Source organism: Macaca thibetana, chromosome 20, assembly GCF_024542745.1.
Source record: "Macaca thibetana thibetana isolate TM-01 chromosome 20, ASM2454274v1, whole genome shotgun sequence".
NCBI lineage: Eukaryota > Metazoa > Chordata > Mammalia > Primates > Cercopithecidae > Macaca > Macaca thibetana.
In genome coordinates, this window is record NC_065597.1 from 34,720,689 (window position 1) to 34,740,019 (window position 19,331).

Below are 19,331 nucleotides of genomic sequence, written 5' to 3' on the forward strand. Positions count from 1 at the left end.
ATGGCCCCTTCTCTCTGTAGATTTCCCTGATACCCTACAATGCCTCTCTTTTTGTGCTCCCATAGCTCCTGCTTCACATGTAAACTGGTCTCTCAGAACTCCAACAATTTCTTCCTTATCTTCCTCTCTAAGTAAGAACTCCCTGAGGACAGGGACCACATTTCATTTGCATACGCACTCAACATACATCTACTAAGGATCCCTCTGGCTGCAGTGGAAAGGACACACAGCTGGGGGCCAAGGCGGAAGCCGGGAGACTGATGAGGAAGCTAATGAAATGATCTTGGCAGGAAGTGATGGTGGCTTACCCAGGCAACCAGAGCTCACTGGGGCCATGCTAAGTCTTAATGCCCATTAGACAGCTCAGTGATGGGCTGAATGGGCAGCTGGACAACTGGGACTCCACACAACCATGCTGATGATGACTTCCACTTCCCTTGTTCTGCATGTTGTACCTCTCTTAATGTGGCCTGGGATCACAGCCACCCTTCAGGCCCTGGGCCCCCTGGGAGTCAAATGCTGGTCCCCGGCTGCCCCTCTCTAGGAGGCCAAGTCCACATAGGGCTCCTGAACCTGCTCTCATTCCTGCCAAATTTCTGGCACCTGCTCCTTCCTCCCCTGTTCCCAATGTGTCAGCCTCCTGGTCATTCCATCCTCTGACCTGGAGCTCCCAACTAGCACCATCTGTGACAGTGATGTCATATCCTGTCGGTGGCTACACCTGCCATACTTTCACACAGCTTCCCTTCACTGGCTTTCCATGGTACCCACCCTGACCCAAAGGTCCCCAGGAAGCAAGGTCATAGGAGGAGGGTCCATGCATGCTGGCTGCTCCTCAGAAGTTCCCAACAGAAGTGAGACCATTAGGGAACTAGTACCAGGCTCAGGAACCAGAATGGCTGACCTCCAGTCCCATGATCTGTGGGACCTGGAACAAATTCTCTACTCCCACCCCAGGCCTCCCATTCCCTAGCTCTAAAACGAGAGGATGCAGCAGTAATGAACAAGTTTCATCTTCCATCCTGATTCATTTTCTTACTAGCTACTTCGTGTACTGTGTGGAAAACGATCCCAGTTTGAATCTGGGCTTGGCAGGTTGGAGTTCAGCAATTGATTAGCAATGTCTGTCAAGGGTAAGGGAATGGGTAATAACTGCACCTATGCCGTTTGCTGTCCATTCCTAGATTTGATGATTTCTGGGTCCCTTCTAGCTTTGACACACTGAGCTTCCCAGGTTGGATGGAACCCTGGCTGACCTTCAGAGCCCCTCTCCAACCTTACCTGTCATAGTCCTGAATGATCTGCCCAACAGCCCAGATGGCCGACAGATATTCGTTGGTGCCCATAGGGTTGATATAGTGCAAAGAGGAAGGGTCGAGGGGATTCCCGTTGGAGGCTGTAAAGTCTATTCCAACCTGCAGAGTGGAGAAAAAGGCCACCCAGTGGGGCCAGAGACCCCGGCACCCTATCCCACTCCCAGGGAATAGGAGAGGTAGATGGGACATGGGAAGCCCACTCGTCTCCCAGCCCTCCCCACAATATGATGGTCTGAAACCTAGAAACTGTCTGATTGTATCACTCCTCTGCTCTAATGCCATCTGTGGCTCTCTATTGCCCAAGCATAAAGTCCATTACCTAGATGTGATGACATAAGACTAACGTACAGTCCCAGATTCCTTTTTCTCCTTACTATCCCTACCTACACATTCATCTGTTCCCATATGCAGGCATTTATTCATGAGCTTCCCTCTGCATATAGTGCCAGGCTATCATTTCTCCCTGTTTAACTTTGCCCCATCTTCCAGGCCCAACTCAGATGCCACTGCTCCACTGCAACCTTCCCAGATAACCTCACCCTCAACCCAAGCCATCTCCCCATTATCCCTCAGACCATCAAGGGGCCTGGGACCTGGGGTTGCCTGGTAGAGCAGTGCCAGTCTCCCTGGAGGAGCCTGGCCCAGGGCTGGGAACAGCAGACAAGGCACATGCTTCATAGGGACTCAGGGCTGATAGGCGGGCAGGGATTGGGGCTCTACCTGCTCTCTCAGCCCCAGAGAATCCCAGACTAATCCCTGGAGAAACGGCACAGAAGGGTGGGCAAGGACGACCCCTACCCAGCAGGGGAGGGTTAGAAGTAGGACCCAGGGGAAGATTTGGCTACATGGGAACTCAGTTCCTGTGGGGTAGGAGAGAAGGGGCCACCCATCCAAATCCTCGTATGGCTAGAGGGTCACTCCCCCAGGTCAGGGGGAGCATGTCTTAGTCCTTGAGGGACCCCTGCAGGGACACAGCCTAGAGCCTGGCACAAAGGAGGCAGTCAGTGTGAGTTTGCTGAATGAACAAACTCATGCAGGAGGTCCAGGAGGGCCTGGCCTCTCCGCAGGGGAGGGGGCAGTGGTGGGCAGTAGGGTCAGAGGTCAGCAAGGCCAGTCCTGTGACTTCATGGCATCCTGCGATGCCCTCCATCTCCCATTGGGATCTAGGGGTGGTGATGGGGAGCGGTGAGATAACATGGGGAGGTGGGCAGAGTGTGTTACCCCAGCAGCTTCCTCCCTTCTGGGACTGAGGCTCCCTTGGGGTGAGGAAGCAAAGCCATGATGAATGGCCTAGAGTCTGTGGGGCAAAGACTGCAGGCCACAGGCAAGGTGGCAGCTCATTCTTCCAACAAGAAATGATGGAGCACCTACTGTGTGCCAAGTACTGTGTGATATGCTGGGGTTAGAGTGGAAGCAAAATAAACAAAGTGCCCACACTTAAAGCACTCACATTCCAGTGGGTGCGACGATCAGGGAGAAGCAACAAATGATTATGAATCTTGGGGTGGCAAGTGCCCAGAAAATAGGAAAATATGGAGGGCCAGGCCCAGTGGCTCAAGCCTGTAATTCTGGCACTTTGGGAGGCCGAGGTGGGCAGATCACTTGAGCCCAGGAGTTTGAGACCAGCCTGGGCAACATAGCAAAACCTCATCTCTACAAAAAATACAAAAATTAGCTGGGCGTGATGGCATGCACCTGTAATCCCAGCTACTCAGGAAGCTGAGGTGGGAGGATCAATTGAGCCCTGAAGGTGGAGGTTACAGTGATCTGAGATCGTGCCACTGCATTCTAGACTAAGTGACAGAATGAGACGCTGTCTCAAAAAAAAAAAAAAAAGGAAAAGAAAAGAAAGAAAATAGGAAGATATGACAGAAGAGCAGCAAGGCATTGAGGGAGGGAGGGCTCCCTGGAAGGTGACCTCCGTTACCTCCTCAGGCCTGAAAAATGGCAGGGGGGCAGCCATGCAAAGGTTCTGGGGAACAGCAGAGGGAACAGGCAGAGGGAACAGCAAATGCAGAAGGAACAGCAAATGCAAAGTTCTAAGACGAAGCAGAGCTTGGCGTGTTGGGCAAACAGAGGAACAGTGTGGTTGGAGCCCACTGAGCGAGGAGGAAGGAGACTGCAGATGAGGGAGGCAGCGATCGCTGAAGGCCTTGTGGCCAGTGAGGAGGAATTTGTTTTCTTCCACCTACAGAAGGAGCGTAGCCACCAGACTAAGAGCTGTGCACCTGTGCTCTGACCTGTAGCTAAGCCCCAGCTCAGGCCCATCCAGCGGGACCAAACAGCCCACTTAATGCCCTCCTCACTGGGCCAGACACACTCCTTGCCCCAGGGAAGTCCTTCCTGAAGTCTATCCTAAGTCCCTCTGGCTGCACTAGTGGCCCTAGTACAGCCAGGGCCAGGGAGGACCCTCACTGGGATGGGGGTGCAGAGGGAGCCAGAGGGGAAAGCCTTACGGTGAACATGAGCTGGCAGCCTCCCAGGATGTAGTCTAAGAAGGAGTAGTCTCGGTTTATCTGGAAGAAAGCGGATGAGTCAGTGGGCCCCCCTGACTTGGTCACACTCCCCGTGGGGGAATTGTTGCTCTATGTCCTGCAGCCTTAGTAGGGACAAGGAGGTCAAAAAAAGCTGATGGGCCTGATCTAATTACAACAGAACCCAAATCTCTCTATAACAAAGCCATCAGTCCAATGGCTCCCAATGTGTGGGGGACTCACAGAGACCCCCACATCCCACAGATACACAGACACATGCTGCTTCCAGGCAGGGTCCCAGGGCCCAGTGTCAGTTACCCGACATAGAGTGTCTCAATTTGTCACTGTTAGGTACTTACCTTCTCCTGGCCCTTATTAATCTACCTTTTTTACAAAGAGAAAGAGCAGGCCTCCAGCTCAAGGCCTTCCTCTAGAAGTTGATCAAGCCATTAAGACTGTATTCGTTTTGATGGTCCCTGTCTCTTTTTGGCAAAGAAGCCAGACCTTTTAATTTTGGTAGAGTTCTAATAATTCCTTTCTAAATAAACGTATTTAAGGAAGGAAAGAAAAAGAAAGAAAGAAAGAAAGAAAGAAAGAAAGAAAGAAAGAAAGAAAGAAAGAAAGAAAGCAAGCCAGCCAGCCAGGTATAGTGGCTCACGCCTGTAATCCCAGCAGTTTGGGAGGCCAAGGCAGGCAAATCACTTGAGGTCAGGAGTTCAAGACCAGCCTGGTCAACATAGCGAAAGCCCGTCTCTACTAAAAACACAAAAATCAGCCAGGCGTGGTGGTGCACCTGTAATCCTAGCTACTCGGGAGGCTGAGGCAGGATAATCCCTTGAACCCGGAAGGCGGAGGTTGCCGTGAGCCAAGATCACACCACTGCCCTTCAGCCTGGGTAACAGAATGAGACTGTCTCAAAAACAAAAACAAAAAACAATAATGCAGGGAAGAAAGGCTGATTCAAAAAAGTAAGTAAGGCAGGTGCCAGAAATTGTGAAAAGTGATGTGAATGATGGAAATTTCAGAAACAAGGACCATCCATCGCGAGGCTGCAACCTGACATCTTGACCTTTAACAGAGCGCTTTTGTGTCGCGACATCACTGAATGCTCGTGTAAACCCCAGCCAGACGAGGCTCCAAATAAGGTTGGGGTCTGGGATCCACCCATTGGTGGAGAGCAGCGGCCAGACTCCTGAGCTGTCAGGCCCTGAGCCCAGGGCTCTTGCTGTCCTGCCCCAGGCTGCTTTCCTTAATGTTCTGCCAGATCCAGCAGTTATTTGCCCACCAGGTCTCCTGGCCCCCGCCCACAGCCTGGCCACTGCTGACATGAACTTCATTGCCTTTCTGGGCCTCAGTGGCCCTGGTTGTACCATGGGAGTCACAGTGACATTGATGCCAGCGAGGACAGGGTGCCCCCACCCAATGTCCTCTGCCCCTTGCAAGACCACCATGGGTGGTAGCGGCTTGCAATGACAATTCCCCCACCAGGACAGGCCCTGGAAGGTCAGCCCGTGCCTTCTTCGGCCTCCACACAGGAATATGAGAGAAGAGTAACCCCGGATATGCTCTGCCTCATGAATATCTCCATTCCACAGATGAGGAGACTGAGGCCCAGTGAGGTGAAGCTCAGAAGGCCATAGGGCCAGGATGTGGCAGAGCTGGGATTTGAACACAGGCCTCACTGGCTCCAGACCCAATGCCATGTCTTTCCCTTCTGTGTGGCCTGAAACCTGGCCCCTGGCTCAGGCTTGCCCGCACCAGCTCACCTTGCAGGATCGCAGAATGATGATGCCCGAGTTCTTATAGTTCTTCTTCTTCCTCTGCTTCTTGGGGTTGATGCACTCGAACTCCAGCTGGGCAACGCAGAAGAAAGAGACACTCAACTCGGGGCTTCTTTGTTCTTTGGGGACAGATCCTCCTTGTTGGCCCTATAATCCCTTCCACAGGCTTGACAACAGGGGCAGCATGCTTCCTCCAGGGAGCCTTCCGGGATGTCCACACCCAAAAATGGCAGCAGGATCAGCATCTGACCCCCTCCTCCCTAGATAACGCATCCCCATCCTGTCCAGCTGAGGGCCCAACATCATGGGATGATGGACAGCTCCTGACTGCTCACTGTGTGCTGCGCATTTCACCCGAATCATCTCATCAATCCCCACCCAAATCCTCTGCCCCCACTGACAGATGGAGAAACTGAGTCTTAGACTGAATGCCTTGCTCAAGGTCATGCAGCCAGAAGGGGGATCTGAGCCCCAGGCTGCTTGACCCAAGACCCGGTGCCCCTTCCCCGAGCCCTGCTGAGGTCTTGGGGTCATAGTACACATGCCCATCTCACCGGGATGCTGTCTCGAGCCTCACACATCTGTGACACTGAGGTCTGGAACTCGCCGATGAAGTCATGGCCCCCGTCATTGTCATAGTCGTAGCACATGACCTGGGGTAGGTTCAGCATGGTCACCTCAGAGCTGTCCCCCAAGAGGAGCTCTCCAGCCCCTCTCAACTCCCCAGGCAAACCCTCTGTCTTCTGTTTGGGTAGTGCCTCCCCTCAGCATCTGCCTAGCTGGCCTGGGTAGCTCCTGAACTGCCTCCTACAGGAAGTCTTCCGTGATTGCTGGGAAAAGAAGATGTGTCTGCCCCAATGATGGAGGCTGTACCCTCTAGTGCAGGCAACTCCACTCCTTACACACTTGGCAATTGGCTTCCCCTCTGTCTCGGGTTGTGACTCACCCAGCTTATGGCCTGGGGTCCTCTCTAGACATATTTTTTTCTGAGATGGGCACAGAAATCACAGCTCTATATGCTGTCTAACTGAGCTGCCATGGCCCTCCTAGGAGGAAAGCAAGGATTATTGTTCCCATCCCACTGATGGGTAAACTGAGGCCCTGAAAGAGAAGTAACTGACCAAAGTCTCGCAGCAACAGTAGCAGACCCAGTACTAGAACCCAAGATTCCTGGTATCCTACTTGGGAACCCCTGTCCTGACCTAGCTGTCTCCCCAACCCCATCTGCTCTAAGACCCAGCCCCTGGGGACCAAGAACTTTTATTTATTTGATTTGATTTTATAATTTTTTTTTTTGAGAAGGAATCTTGCTCTGTCACCCATGCTGGAGTGCAGTGGCTCAATCTGGACTCACTGCAAACTCTGCCTCCCGCGTTCAAGCAATTCTCCTGCCTCAGGCTCCTGAGTAGCTGGGATTACAGGCGTGCACCACCATGCTCGGCTGTTTTGTATTTTTAGCAGAGATGGGGTTTCCCGTGTGGGCCAAGCTGGTCTTGGACTCCTGACCTCCAGTGATCTGCCCGCCTCAACCTCCCAAAGTGCTGGGATTACAGGCATTGAGCCACTGCACCCAGCCAGAGGACTGAGAGCTTTTAGAGAGACTGGTAATCACTGTCCTTACCATACCACATTTGATCGTTTCCAAGGTGTTTCCCTAGCTAGCAGCTCCGCAGCCCTCTGGGGAGGGCAAGACAGTTTTGGAGAGGGACTCAAAGGTGGGGGCCTGCCTGGGTACTTCAGGGCATCAGATAGATCCAGGATGAGGACCCAGTCTCCAGTCCTCCCTCCTCCAAAGATGGGGGTTCGTTCCATTTGCATGAGAAAGAGCTTTCTACAAGGCATCCCCGGGAGCCTCAGATAGACAGGGAGGCTGGAGCTGGCAGGGTGGGGAGCAGGGTCCCCGGAGCCCCCCTCACCTGGATGGGTTTCTCCATGTCCCCATCACACAGGGACACCAAGGGCACTGTGAATGGCTTCCACACAGGGTCCAGTGTGTACTTGATCACCTGTGGGAGAGAGAGGGGTGTGGTGAGCTCAGGCCCTGGGCAGCAGTGCTCTGGGGTTGGGTCAGCCCAATAGGAACAGGGTGACAAAATGGAGACCCACAGCTACACTTTCAGAGACGGAAGCGAGCGTCCCTGTGGCTGGCAGGAAGCATGTCCCTCAGGTGCCACTGCGGGTCTTCCTGCACACTGTGCAGCTGTGACCGCACTGCCCTGTTCAGAGCTGTGGAGGGGCTGGACTGCAGGCCCACTGCTTAGAGACCCCTGGGCCCCCACGTACCCACCTCAGTCCTGTGGACCAGCATCCACTTGCCATCGTCTCCTGGCTTATAAAACTCCAGAAAGGGGTCTGACTTCCCAAAGAGGTCCTGGGAGAAATGGGAGGATGCAGGTCAGAGAGGCACAGCCCTGCCAGGTGCAGGCAGATGGGGGTGTGGCCCCGCTGCCTCCCCAGCTGGGTGTCAGGGTGGCAGCTGTGGGCAGAGCCAGCCTGGCTCCCTCCCCTCAGCCTCTGCAAGGCTCAGCAAGAGGCCCAGGGCAGCTGCAGCCCCCTGGGATCAACCAGGTCCCCCAGCAGAAATCCACCACCCTGAGGCTGTCAGAGCTTGTGCTCAGAGACCCCCAAGACCTACACCCTGTGTGAGTCAGAACTCCAGCACTTTAGATGGGCCAGGAACTTCAAGAGGGCGCCTATTCCCAAGGTAGGGTGAGGCCCCCAGCAGGATGTCATTTAAATCTATTTTATTGGGAATGTGAAAACTATCCTGAAACTATCCTGCACATGACGTAAGGAATATCATGGCCTAAAAAATCATTTAAGGTTTAAAAAGGGCCACTTTTTGTATGTGACTCTATCTATCTATCTATCTATCTATCTATCTATCTATCTATCTATCCATCTATCTATCTTTCCTTCCATCCATCCATCCATCCATCCACCCATCCATCCATCCATCCATCCACCCACCCACCCACTCACCCACCCATCCACCCACCCATCTATAGGGTCTCACTATATTGCCCAGGCTGGTCTCAAATTCCTGGCCTCAAGTGATTCTCCTGCGTCAGCTTCCCAAGTAGCTGGGATTACAGGTGCGAGCCGCTGTACCTGGCAAGTGTTACTTTAAAGAGATTATATTCAAGTGAGGGAGACAGAAAATAAAATAAGAAAGTATGGGCTAGGCACGGTGGCTCACGCCTATAATCCCAGCACTTTGGGAGGCTGAGGCGGGTGGATCACAAGGTCAGGAGAGCAAGACCATCCTGGCTAACACGGTGAAACTCCGTCTCTACTTAAAAAAAAAAAAAAAAAAAAAAAAATTAGCTGGACATGGTGGCAGGCGCCTGTAGTCCCAGCTATTTGGGAGGCTGAGGCAGGAGAATGGCGTGAACCCGGGAGGCAGAGCTTGCAGTGAGCTGAGATCACGCCACTGCACTCCAGCCTGAGCGACAGAGTGAGACTCAGTCTCAAAAAAAGAAAAAGAAAAGAAAGTATGCTAGACAGCAGTAAGTATTAAGGAGACAAGCAGGAGAGGGTGGGAAATCAAAGACCAATTTCAGGAAAGGCTTCATTGAGGAGGTGATGTGGGAGCAAAGGCTTGATGGAGGTGAGAGAGTGCTGTGTGAAAATTCAAGGAAGAGAGCATCCCAGGCAGAGGGAACAGCAAGTGCAAAGCTCCTGAGGGAGGAGAGTGCCTCGTTTAATTCACGGACAAGGGGATAGATTTGGCTGAAGCAGAGTGAAGTGCAGGGAGAAGGGGTGAGGTTGGGGAGTCGGGGCACTGGGGGACACATCAGGTAGGGCCTCATTGGGTAAGGACCCTGGCATGTACTTACACTATGTGAGATGGGGATGCCCCGATGAGCAGGTTTCCAGCTGCGTTTTGAATACCCCTAAGGGATGGAACACTCACTACCTCAGAGGTGAAGGGGTCCTAATCTGGAGTGGCCAGGAGGGCCCTGTGCTGGATGAGTCCCTGGAATGTGATGGAGGTGGTGGCCGGGGGCCCCGGAGTGAGGCCACACAGCCCTGGGGCTGGTGGGGGTTTACTGTTCCCCTTTGGAGCCCCTCCTCTGCCCGCCTTACCTTCTTGTCCAGCCTCCTGCCCGCCAGGCTCAGCGTGATGACGCGGTTGTCAGACAGCTCCTGGGCAGCAATCTGTAAGGCGAGGGACATGAGGGGCTCCTCAGACTCCCCTAGCCTCCTGCCAGGCAGGATGGCACAGGGTGCCCCAGGAGCAATCCTCCAGGGTCAGGAGGGGAAAGGGAGGGGCAGTGCCAGGTGATCTTGGACAAATCTCTTGTTTTCCCCACACCTCAGTTTCCATCTTCTGGAAAATGGGGGAAATAACCCATCTGGAGATGAGGAATCAGGAAGTGGATCTATGCAAATCCGCAGGGCCCATGGGGTGGTGGGGGAAGATGAAGCACACACCGGGGGTGGTCTTGAGTCCCGGGGAGAGGTTCTGGGCCAGAGAGCAGCATGACTGGCCTCCTCCTGCCTCTACTGCAGCCACAAAGAGCACAGCTTCCTCAGAACACCAAGGTGTCAGCATCACAGCCACATCATTGTGCAGCTAGGGAAACTGGGGCCCAGGGGAGAAACTGAGTCCCATCAGTTCACACTGGTCATCTGTCCTATATGTATTCCCCATCAGCTATGGTTCCCTGACCCCAGCTCAGCCAGTGATGGCCTAGCTGGGTGACTTCAAGACTGCTGAGGCCCTCTCTAGGCCTCTCTCCCTCCCCTGCTGCCCACAGCAACACAAGTGGGCTGGGGCCTCTCGCTGGGGCCTCCTCTCCTCTCCTGCCTCTAGGATGGCCTCACCCAACGCAAGGCATCCGGCCCTCTGGATCCACAGACAGACGCCAGCCAGGTTGCCCGTTCTCCCCTGCCATCCTCCCACTGGGACTTGCTCAACGACCCTATAGGGTAGGTCCTATTATCACCCCCATTTCCCAGGGAGGGGACGGAGGCCTAGAGTGGAACTGCCAGAAATGCTGGGGGTGATGGCATACCCAGCTGAGTGGGGTCTGTCTGGGATGGCTTCTAGGTGGAGGGAAGCTGTCTTGTGAAGGTATTCATTCATTCATTCATTCATTCATTCAGATATGGGGGTCTCACTCTCTTGCCCAGGCTGGAGGGCAGTAGCATGATCATAACCCACTGCAGCCTCAAACTCTTGGCCTTAAGGGATCCTCCTGCCTCAGCCTTCCAAGTAGTAGTACTACAGGTGCAAGCCATGTACCTGGCCTGGAGAGGCATTTAGATGGGGCAGTTAGAACACTAAGAAGCGGGGGGAGGTTGTTTGGGAGGTGGCGACCCATGGGGCAGGAACACAGTAAGAGCCTGGGGTATGTTCAGGCTATGCTAAGAATTCATAGCATTTGAATTTGAACTTTGAACACAGGGCATTTAAGTGAAGGAGATTAAACACCGAGGCAGGAGAGCCAGGCAGGGTCTGAGGGGTCCTTCACAGCCTTGAACCGAAGGGTTGGTCAGGCAGTGGGGAGCCCTGGGAGGTTCCAGGGCAGGGGAGTAACGCACCGGAACACACAAAGGCATGGCTTCTCCCTCCAGCCTGGCTGGCTCCCCAGGCATCACATGGCCTCAGAAGCCAGCCAGACAACCCAGGGGACGATCTCGCTAGCTCAGCTGCCCGAGGGAACTTCTTCTCTGGGCCTCAGGGGTGCCCTGGCTTTTGGGAGTCTTTGGGGACCAAGGAGCTCATTCCTGCCAAGGGCCTGCGCATCGCAGGGGGAATTGCTGCGCATCGTGGGAATCGTTGCACATTGCAGGAATCATTGCACGTCGCAGCCACAGGCAGAGCACTGATGGGCAAGGCACTTCTGAACAACCCCCAGGGGAGGGCAGACAGGGGCCAGTGCAGGGAGGGGGCTGCTGGCAGGGCTCTGGAGGCCTCCCCAGCTTGTCAGCCCCCAGTGCATCATTTGTGGAGCCAGGAGCCGGTTGCTAAGAGACCTGTTGCTAAGTTGTAAGTTGGGCCTTTTTACTCCAAACAAAGCTGGTGATTATCTGCCAGGGAAGCGGCCCATTGATGGGGGAGGGTGTGGAGTGGGGGTGGAGGGGGTGCGGAGAGCCGGGAGGGGACTGGTACCGTAATCAAGCCCTTCCCGGCAGGCTTGTCATTCAGCAGCAGCAGAGGCCTAGTGATCTTCTTGCTGGAGACAATCTAGAGGAGAGAGGAGAAAGGGCGCTCAGTGAGGAAGTGGGGGAAGCCCCGGGAGGAAAAATCCTCCACTGGCGCCACTCGGCAGGGCTGCCTCCCGTCCTGGGCTGGCTGGTGACCTGCCTGAACGTCACTGTCACCCTGGGAGGTGGACAGCAGCCAATCTGGGCAGTGAGGAGCCTGAGGCCCAGAGAGGGTAAGAGACCTGCCTGAGGTCTCCGGCTGCAGTTGGACTCCCACTGCCCGGTTTGCCCCTAGGAAAAGGCATTTTGGAGACAACTGTGGGAGGTTAGCCTCCAACTCCCTTCTCCAGAGGCATTCCACAGACCCCATCTGCCTCAGGATATGATCTCTGATGGAGAGTCAAGCTCTGATTCTATGTATTTTCCTTTATTTTTCTTTTGAGACAGGTCTTGATCACGGCTCACTGCAGCCTCAATCTCCTGGGCTCAAGCGATCCTCCCACCTCAGCCTCCTGGGTAGCTGGGACTACAGGCATGCGCCACCACGCCTGGCTAACCTTTTTTTTTTGGTAGAGACAAGGGCTCATTATGTTGCCCAGGCTGGTCTCGAACTCCAGCCTCAAGCGATCCTCCTGCCTTGGCCTCCCAAAGTGCTGGGTATACAGGCATGAGCTATAGAGCCCAGCCAACTCTATGTATTTTTATTGGTTTGAATAGGTAATACACTCACACAGGGTGCAATAATCAAAAAGACAGAGAGGAAAAGTGAGCCACATTGAAAAGTCGCCCTCCCACCTGTGTCTGCCCACTGCACTCAGGGGCCAGCGTGGTTCATGTTTCCTGGGTGCAGTGTGAGTGTCATCCTGTGCAGCGGGGAGCACACACCAGAATGATATAGTCCTGCTCCTGCGGGGGTAGTTCTTCTCCCCAGATCCATGCACCTGCTCTGTGCCCTGGGACTGTGCCACCTGGCTCTTTTGTCCTCTGACTTTCAGAGGTTCAGCCAGTTGAGGGGACAGGCAAGAGACGGGAGAGCAGGTGGCATGAGCAGTGGGGGCCCCGGTTTGATGGGAGCTTCTTCATTACTCTGGCTTCTGCCTAAGTTGCAGTCCAGAGGCCTCCCTCTATGGGCCACAGGTCTCAGCAGGCCCTGGCAATGCCACTTCCTCACCCTGCCTTCCTTCCAAGTGAAGGTGGTCAGCTTTCCTCTGGGGCCAAGCCCTGGGTTGGTTTCCCCATCCCTTGTCAGTTCCCTGCCCTGTCCACAAGCCCTTAAGCTCTCTTCTCAGTTACACCACAGGGTAGAGACCCTGACTACTGTACCCTGCTTCTTACACAAAAAGTAGACATCACAACCACAGCAGTCACTTGCTTTCTACATGGTCACCATCTCCTGGGAGGCCCTGGGCATTTCAGTCTCTACTAGGACCCTTCAAAGCATTTTCCATTTCATTCCCTCATCAACAGTTTAGGCTGGGCAGAGCAGTCATCATAATCCCCAAGGGAAATGTGGGGAAACTGAGGCCCAGAGGGGGATGGGAGCTTGCCCAAGGGCATACAGCTATAAGGAATGATTGAGACTTGTGTCAGGGGTGCCTAGCCCTGCTTGCTCCCGGCCTCCAGGAGCTTACCAAGGACTGAGATGGATGGGGAAGTGTGGCCCAGAGAGGGAAAGGAAGTTGCTCAAGGTCACACAGTGAGTCTGCCATAAAGCAGGACTACTATGGGCGTCTTGGTTGCTGGTGAGATGCTCCTACCCCAGGAGGTCAAGACCACACCTGATTACATCTAACAATCAGAATCCCTGGCCACCTGGGGCCCCGGTCTCTTTGGCTGCCCCCCGAGATGGGAGCTCTTCAGCCCGGCCTCAAACCCGCCAAGCCTGTTCCCCACTCTGCATCTGCACTTTGCCACCTACCCAGGAAGATGGGGCTATGGAAAGATAGGGCGAGAAGAGACTTTCTGAGGGGCTGTCCAGTCTTTGGGCCCCTGCTCCCCCACCCAGGAGGGCCCAGCTCACCGTGCCCAGGCTGCAGGAGAACTGGCCCAGGAAGTCATGCTCATCCAGCCGCATACTGGACTTGTCCTGGTCAAAGAGCGCGAACTTGAGCTTTTGTACCTCCTCAAAGTGATAGTCAAGCACGAACTTCTTGGAGAAGGCGGGGTTGAGGTTGTTGATCGCGGTTTCTGTCCTGTCGTACTAGCAGAGGGGCAGGGAAATGGAAGTCAGAGTGAAGGCAGCTGGTCCAAGCCCTCGCAGGCTGCTGGAAATCATTCTGCTAACTTGTACAACGCCTACTCTGTGCCAGGCTCTCGTGGCCATGGTCTGTAACTCACTACCCTCAGCTCACAGACGAGGACGCTGAAGCACAGAGAGGTTAAGTGACTTCCCCAAGGTTGGACAGCAGGGCCGAGATTTGAAACCGAGGTCTGACTCTACTACCCACACTCTTAATTCTTCGGTCCTGGTTCCATACCCAGGTGCCAGGGTAAGGGCTCGGGCCCTGCCCTGTCTGGGTAAGAGATGGAGGACACAAGGCCCTTTCCCCACCTTTGCCTCAGTTTCCGCCTCTGTAAAGGGAAAGGATTTGACTACCTGTGGTTTTCACTTTTTATTTTGGGAAAACCCCTTTTTCAAACCACATTTTACATGGAAACTGAGAAAGGAAACAAAAAGAAGGGAGGATTCTTGCGGGGAGGTGGGGTCAGGGACTCCCCACGGGGGTGCAGGGAGATGTTTGTGTCTTGTATAGAATCCTGACACTGTGCAGCCCAACACCCCACCTACTGTGGATACCAAAGCCTGGCTGAGGACAGGGCCTTGTACTGTGGGTCAGCAGTGGCACTGGGACAGGAAACCCGCCTCCTGGCCTCTGGATGCTGAGGCCCCAAACCGCGGAGTCTGGGTGACAGTCTATTTTGGGGCCCAGGCTGTGTTGACTTTTCCTCCCACCCAGTCCATTTCCAAGGGCTGGAGCAGCAGGCACTGAGGAAGTCTTGGCCCTGGGCTATGTTTAGCCAGGGTGGCTGGCCTGGGTGGGGGCAGAGGTTGTCAGGGAGGGTGGGGGGTGTGCCATGAGTCAGGGGGATGCCACTCCCTGAGGGGCACTCAGAGGTTCTAGAGACCTGGCAGAGGGGAACTGTGCCCCCAGACACGCCTCTCACAGGCCTGGGGCTCCCCCAGGAGTCCTCAGCTGGCCCCATGTCCCACCTCCCACTTCCAGTTATACCATCAACACGCTGGGTGACACGAAAAGGTCCCTCCCCACTCTGGGGCCCCTGTATCCCCCTCTGTAAAGTGGGTCAACAATCCCACACTGTTTTCTTGGCATCACAAGAAGGAGCCAACATCCATGGGAACTCTTTGTAAACCACAGTATGTTCAGGTGAACTCCCACCGTGGCCTAGTTAAATATCCATTAGAAAGTACACACATCTTTTGGGAAATACACATGCATATAAAGCCATCTGGAAGGCTGGATACCAAACTGTTAACAGTGGTTCTGTATGACAGGTGGGTTCCCAACAATTTTGATTTTCTCCTTTGGGTTTATCTGGATTCTCTACATTTACTCCAATAGTTTCCTTCTGCAAAAGCAAAGTTTTAAAACCCGAAGGTCTTCACAGCTTAGGTTTCTCAACATCCTTCCTCAAGCTGCAACTCTTTCCAACCTTCAAGCCAAAGTCTTCCAGCTCAGAAGTCTTTGCCTGGGGCACCAGTAATATCTCCAGATCTGGGCCTTCCAAGGGAGTCAGCAGAAAAAAATATATAATAATTTCACAGATGAGGAGACAGGCACAGCCACTTGCTTAAGGCCACACAGCAGGGAGTAGCATCACTGGGCCTTGGACCAGCTCCCAAAGCCTGAGCTCACTGTTTCTCTGTTTCTTACTGACCATGTGTTCATTTAGAAATAATAGGGAAAGGTTATTTAAAAGTGGAAGCAAACATTTTGTAAAACTATAAAATTTTAACTATATAACAATTTATAACAAGATGGGGTGTGGTGGTTCATGCCTGTAATCCCAGCACTTTGGGAGGCTGAGGCGGGTGGATTGCTTGAGGTCAGGAGTTCAAGACCAGCCTGGCCAACATGATGAAACCCCATGTCTCTACTAAAAATACAAAAATTAGCTGGGCGTGGTGGTGCACACCTGTAGCCCCAGCTACTCGGGAGGCTGAGGCAGGAGAATCGCTTGAGCTGGGAGGCAGAGGTTGCAGTGAGCTGAGATCTCACCACTGCACTTCAGCCTGGGGGACAGAGAGAGATTCCGTCTCAAAAAAAAAAAAAAAAAAAAAAAAAAGAGATATCAAATAATCAACATAAAGTATATAATTATAAATCTATAGATTTTAATTGTAATAAACACAAATATATTTAAAATATATTTAAAACAAAATATATTTAAAACAAAATTTTATTTTAAGAGTAACAGTTTACCAAGTAATCCCCTGCCACCAGCCCACACTCCAACTACTTCTATTGGAGTCCCTGGATCCCAGTCCTGGGAGACTCCCCCTCCCCAGCAGCCTAGCCACCCCCTTACCCACTGCAGATACACGGAAGAGCCTCACCTCGATCCATCTGCCATTGTTCTCTGTAAAGAGGACACAGAAGGGGTCAGACTTGGAGGTAACATCCCGGTCCAGTAGGTTCTGGCCACTCACCGACAGCTCCACCTTGCACACGCAATACTGGGGACCCATGGGGGCTGCCCCCGCTGCTGGGGCACCCCCACTGGGTATGTGGGCCATGGGAGCCGGTGGTGGTGGCAGGAGTTCCTGGCAGTCTAGGAGAACAGGAGTGAGGGTCAGAAAGTGGACAGACACCTGCTATGCTGCCCCACCATAGAGAGGCATTACCACTTGGCCTTTAAGAGGTGAATGGAGAGATGGAAGGCAAATTGAGGCGGGTTGTCAAATAACATGGGCAAAGGTTTGGAGAAAGAAGAATGCAAGGAAATGCATGAAAAGGGAGTCTGAGCTAGGCGCAGTGGCTCACACCTATAATATCAGCACTTGGGGAGGTCAGGTCTCTGGAAACCTGGAGTTCAAGACCAGCCTGACAACAAGGGGGATCATGTCTCTGCATAAAATAATAAAAAATCAGCCAGACATGGTGGCGCGTGCCTGTGGTCCCAGCTACTTGGGAGGCTGAGGCAGGAGGATTGCTTGAGACTAGGAGTTCAAGGTTGCAGTGAGCTGTGATTGCACGTTACTGCACTCCAGCCTGGGTGACAGAATAAAACCATCTAAAAAAAATAAGAAAGAAAGAAAGAAAGAGAGAGAGAAGGAGAGAGAGAGAGAAAAGAAAAAAGAGTCTGTGTCTCTGGTAGATGTGTTAAATTTGTCTTTGAAGTTTTTCTCTGCTGTGGTCAGTCTTCACCTGTAAGGATGCACAGCTCCTTGTGTGTTGCCCCTATCACATGAGCAACAAATCACAGTGGACATGGGTGTCTCAGATACTCGTTGTGCCAGGAAAACCTGGGCTTCTCCTGAGCAACTAACATGTTGTCATGTGCCTTGTGGCCACAGTAGAGCTGACAACTGCTCAGACTTCTCTCATTGCTTTGACCACTAGGAAGCTCACTTCTGGGACCATCAGAGGCGTTTAAACCAGAGCAAATCCATCTTGAATGGGAGCTGGGTAAAATAAGGCTGAAACCTACTGGGCTGCATTCCTAGATGATTAGGCATTCTGGGTCACAGGATGAGATAGGAGGTCAGCACAAGATACAGGTCATAAAGACATTGCTGATAAAACAGGCTGCAGGAAAGAAGCCAGCACCAAAACCAAGACGGCCACAGAGTGACCTCTGGTCGTCCTCACTGCTACACTTCCACCAGCGCCATGACAGTTTACAAATGCTATGGCAACATCAGGAAGTTACCCTATATGGTCTAAAAAGGAGAGGCATGAATAATCTGCCACTCGTTTAGCGTATCATTAAGAAATAACCATAAACATGGGCAACCAGCAGCCCTTGGGGTCGCTCTATGGAGTAGCGATTCTTTTATTCCTTTACTTTTTTTTTGAGACGGAGTCTGGCTCTGTCACCCAGTCTGAAGTGCAGTGGCGTGATGTTGGCTCACTTCAACCTCCGCCTCCTGGGTTCAAGCAATTCTTCTGCCTCAGCCTCCCGAGTAGCTGGGACTACAGGCACCTGTGACCACGCAAGGGTAATTTTTGTATTTTTAGTAAAGACGAGGTTTCACCACGTTGACCAGGCTGGTCTCAAACTCCCAACCTCAGGTGATCCACCCACCTGGGTCTCCCGAAGTGCTGGGGTTACAGGCATGAGCCACCGCGCCTGGCTATTCCTTTACTTTTTTAATAAACTTGCTTTCACTTTATGGACTCGCCCTGAATTCCTTCTTGCACAAGATCCAAGAACCTTCTCTTGGGGTCTGGATCGGGACCCCTTTCCTGTAACAGTAACATTAAAAAGTCACCCTTATTCATTGTCCACCCTGTATCTCCAGTTCGTACACAGTGACTGGTGCACAGGAAGTATCCAGTATATATTTGCTGAATGAAAAAAGGATGAGTGTATAAATGAATGAATGGACAAACCCTCCATATGCCTCAGATCCTGCCAGCATTGGTCCTTATCTTCAACATACAATTCACCCTTTCACTCATACACAATTTCCCAAAATTCTGTGCCCTGGGCCTCAGGTATCCTCCTCCTGTCAAGATTAATTACCGACATGTGATCACTCGAAGGAGTTCTGTTCTCCTTTGAGTACAAGGTATTAGTGAGAGTGGAGCAAAGGGGTGGAGGAGACCTAGGTCACACCCATCACAGGCCCAGCAGACAAGTCCTCTGGGTCTCTCTGGCTCAGTGTCCCATCTGCCCATGAGACATCAGGACACAGCCCTCTGAGTCTCCTATGGGTCACGTCTCATTTCCACTGGCACGTGTACATTTAACACTGGCCCCGTCATCCCAGTGGTTGAACCTAGCCCCTAAACACTTACCCGACAATGGCCAGGTTCCAACTCCCTGACTAATACTTTGTCCTCTTGAGGCTAAGTGGTTTACTGACCCTGCACTTCTCCAGTGGAGGGAGGTAAGTGGACACAAATCCAAGTCACTGCGCTTGTGAGCACTAATTGAGCATGTCACCTGCACAATGTCGCTAATCTTCATTCAGTCTTACGAGGCAAGTATAGTAATATCACCCTTATTTTCCAGAGGAGGAAACTGAGGCTTTCATTCACTCTAGAGGGTGTACTGAGCATCTATTAGGTCCCAAGAAGTGTCCCAGTGCTGGGAATGCTACAGTAAGAAGACTGCTCTTGGCCGGGCATGGTGGGTTCACGCCTGTAATCCCAGCACTTTGGGAGGCGCAGGCAGGTAGATCACTTGAGGTCAGGAGTTCAAGACCAGCCTGGCCAACATGGTGAAACCCCGTCTCTACTAAAAGTACAAAAAATAGCCAGCATGGTGGCGTGCACCTGTAGTCCCAGCTACTTGGGAGGCTGAGGCAGGAGAATCGCTTGAACCTGGGAGGTGGAGGTTGTAGTGAGCTGAGATGGCGCCACCGCACTCCAGCCTAGGCAACAGAGCAAGACATTGTCTCAAAAAAAAAAAAAAAA

General features: G+C 52.8%; 2 protein-coding genes across 2 annotated transcripts in view; both read right to left on the minus strand.

The window, feature by feature from the left end:
* CX3CL1 (C-X3-C motif chemokine ligand 1) overlaps nt 1-19,331 on the minus strand; it is a 338,913-nt gene that overhangs the window by 247,604 nt on the left and 71,978 nt on the right. The window lies entirely within an intron of this gene.
* Nucleotides 1-19,331, minus strand: part of CPNE2 (copine 2) — a 54,330-nt gene that overhangs the window by 20,580 nt on the left and 14,419 nt on the right. The window contains exons 2-11 of the mRNA XM_050772991.1: nt 16,304-16,518; nt 13,748-13,927; nt 11,693-11,767; nt 9,661-9,732; nt 7,859-7,942; nt 7,488-7,577; nt 6,126-6,224; nt 5,557-5,643; nt 3,773-3,832; nt 1,282-1,415 (exon numbers count right to left, since the gene is read on the minus strand). Of these exons, the coding sequence (XP_050628948.1) occupies nt 1,282-1,415; nt 3,773-3,832; nt 5,557-5,643; nt 6,126-6,224; nt 7,488-7,577; nt 7,859-7,942; nt 9,661-9,732; nt 11,693-11,767; nt 13,748-13,927; nt 16,304-16,483 (1,061 nt within the window). The 5' untranslated portion in view covers nt 16,484-16,518. The remainder of the gene's footprint in view (nt 1-1,281; nt 1,416-3,772; nt 3,833-5,556; nt 5,644-6,125; nt 6,225-7,487; nt 7,578-7,858; nt 7,943-9,660; nt 9,733-11,692; nt 11,768-13,747; nt 13,928-16,303; nt 16,519-19,331) is intronic.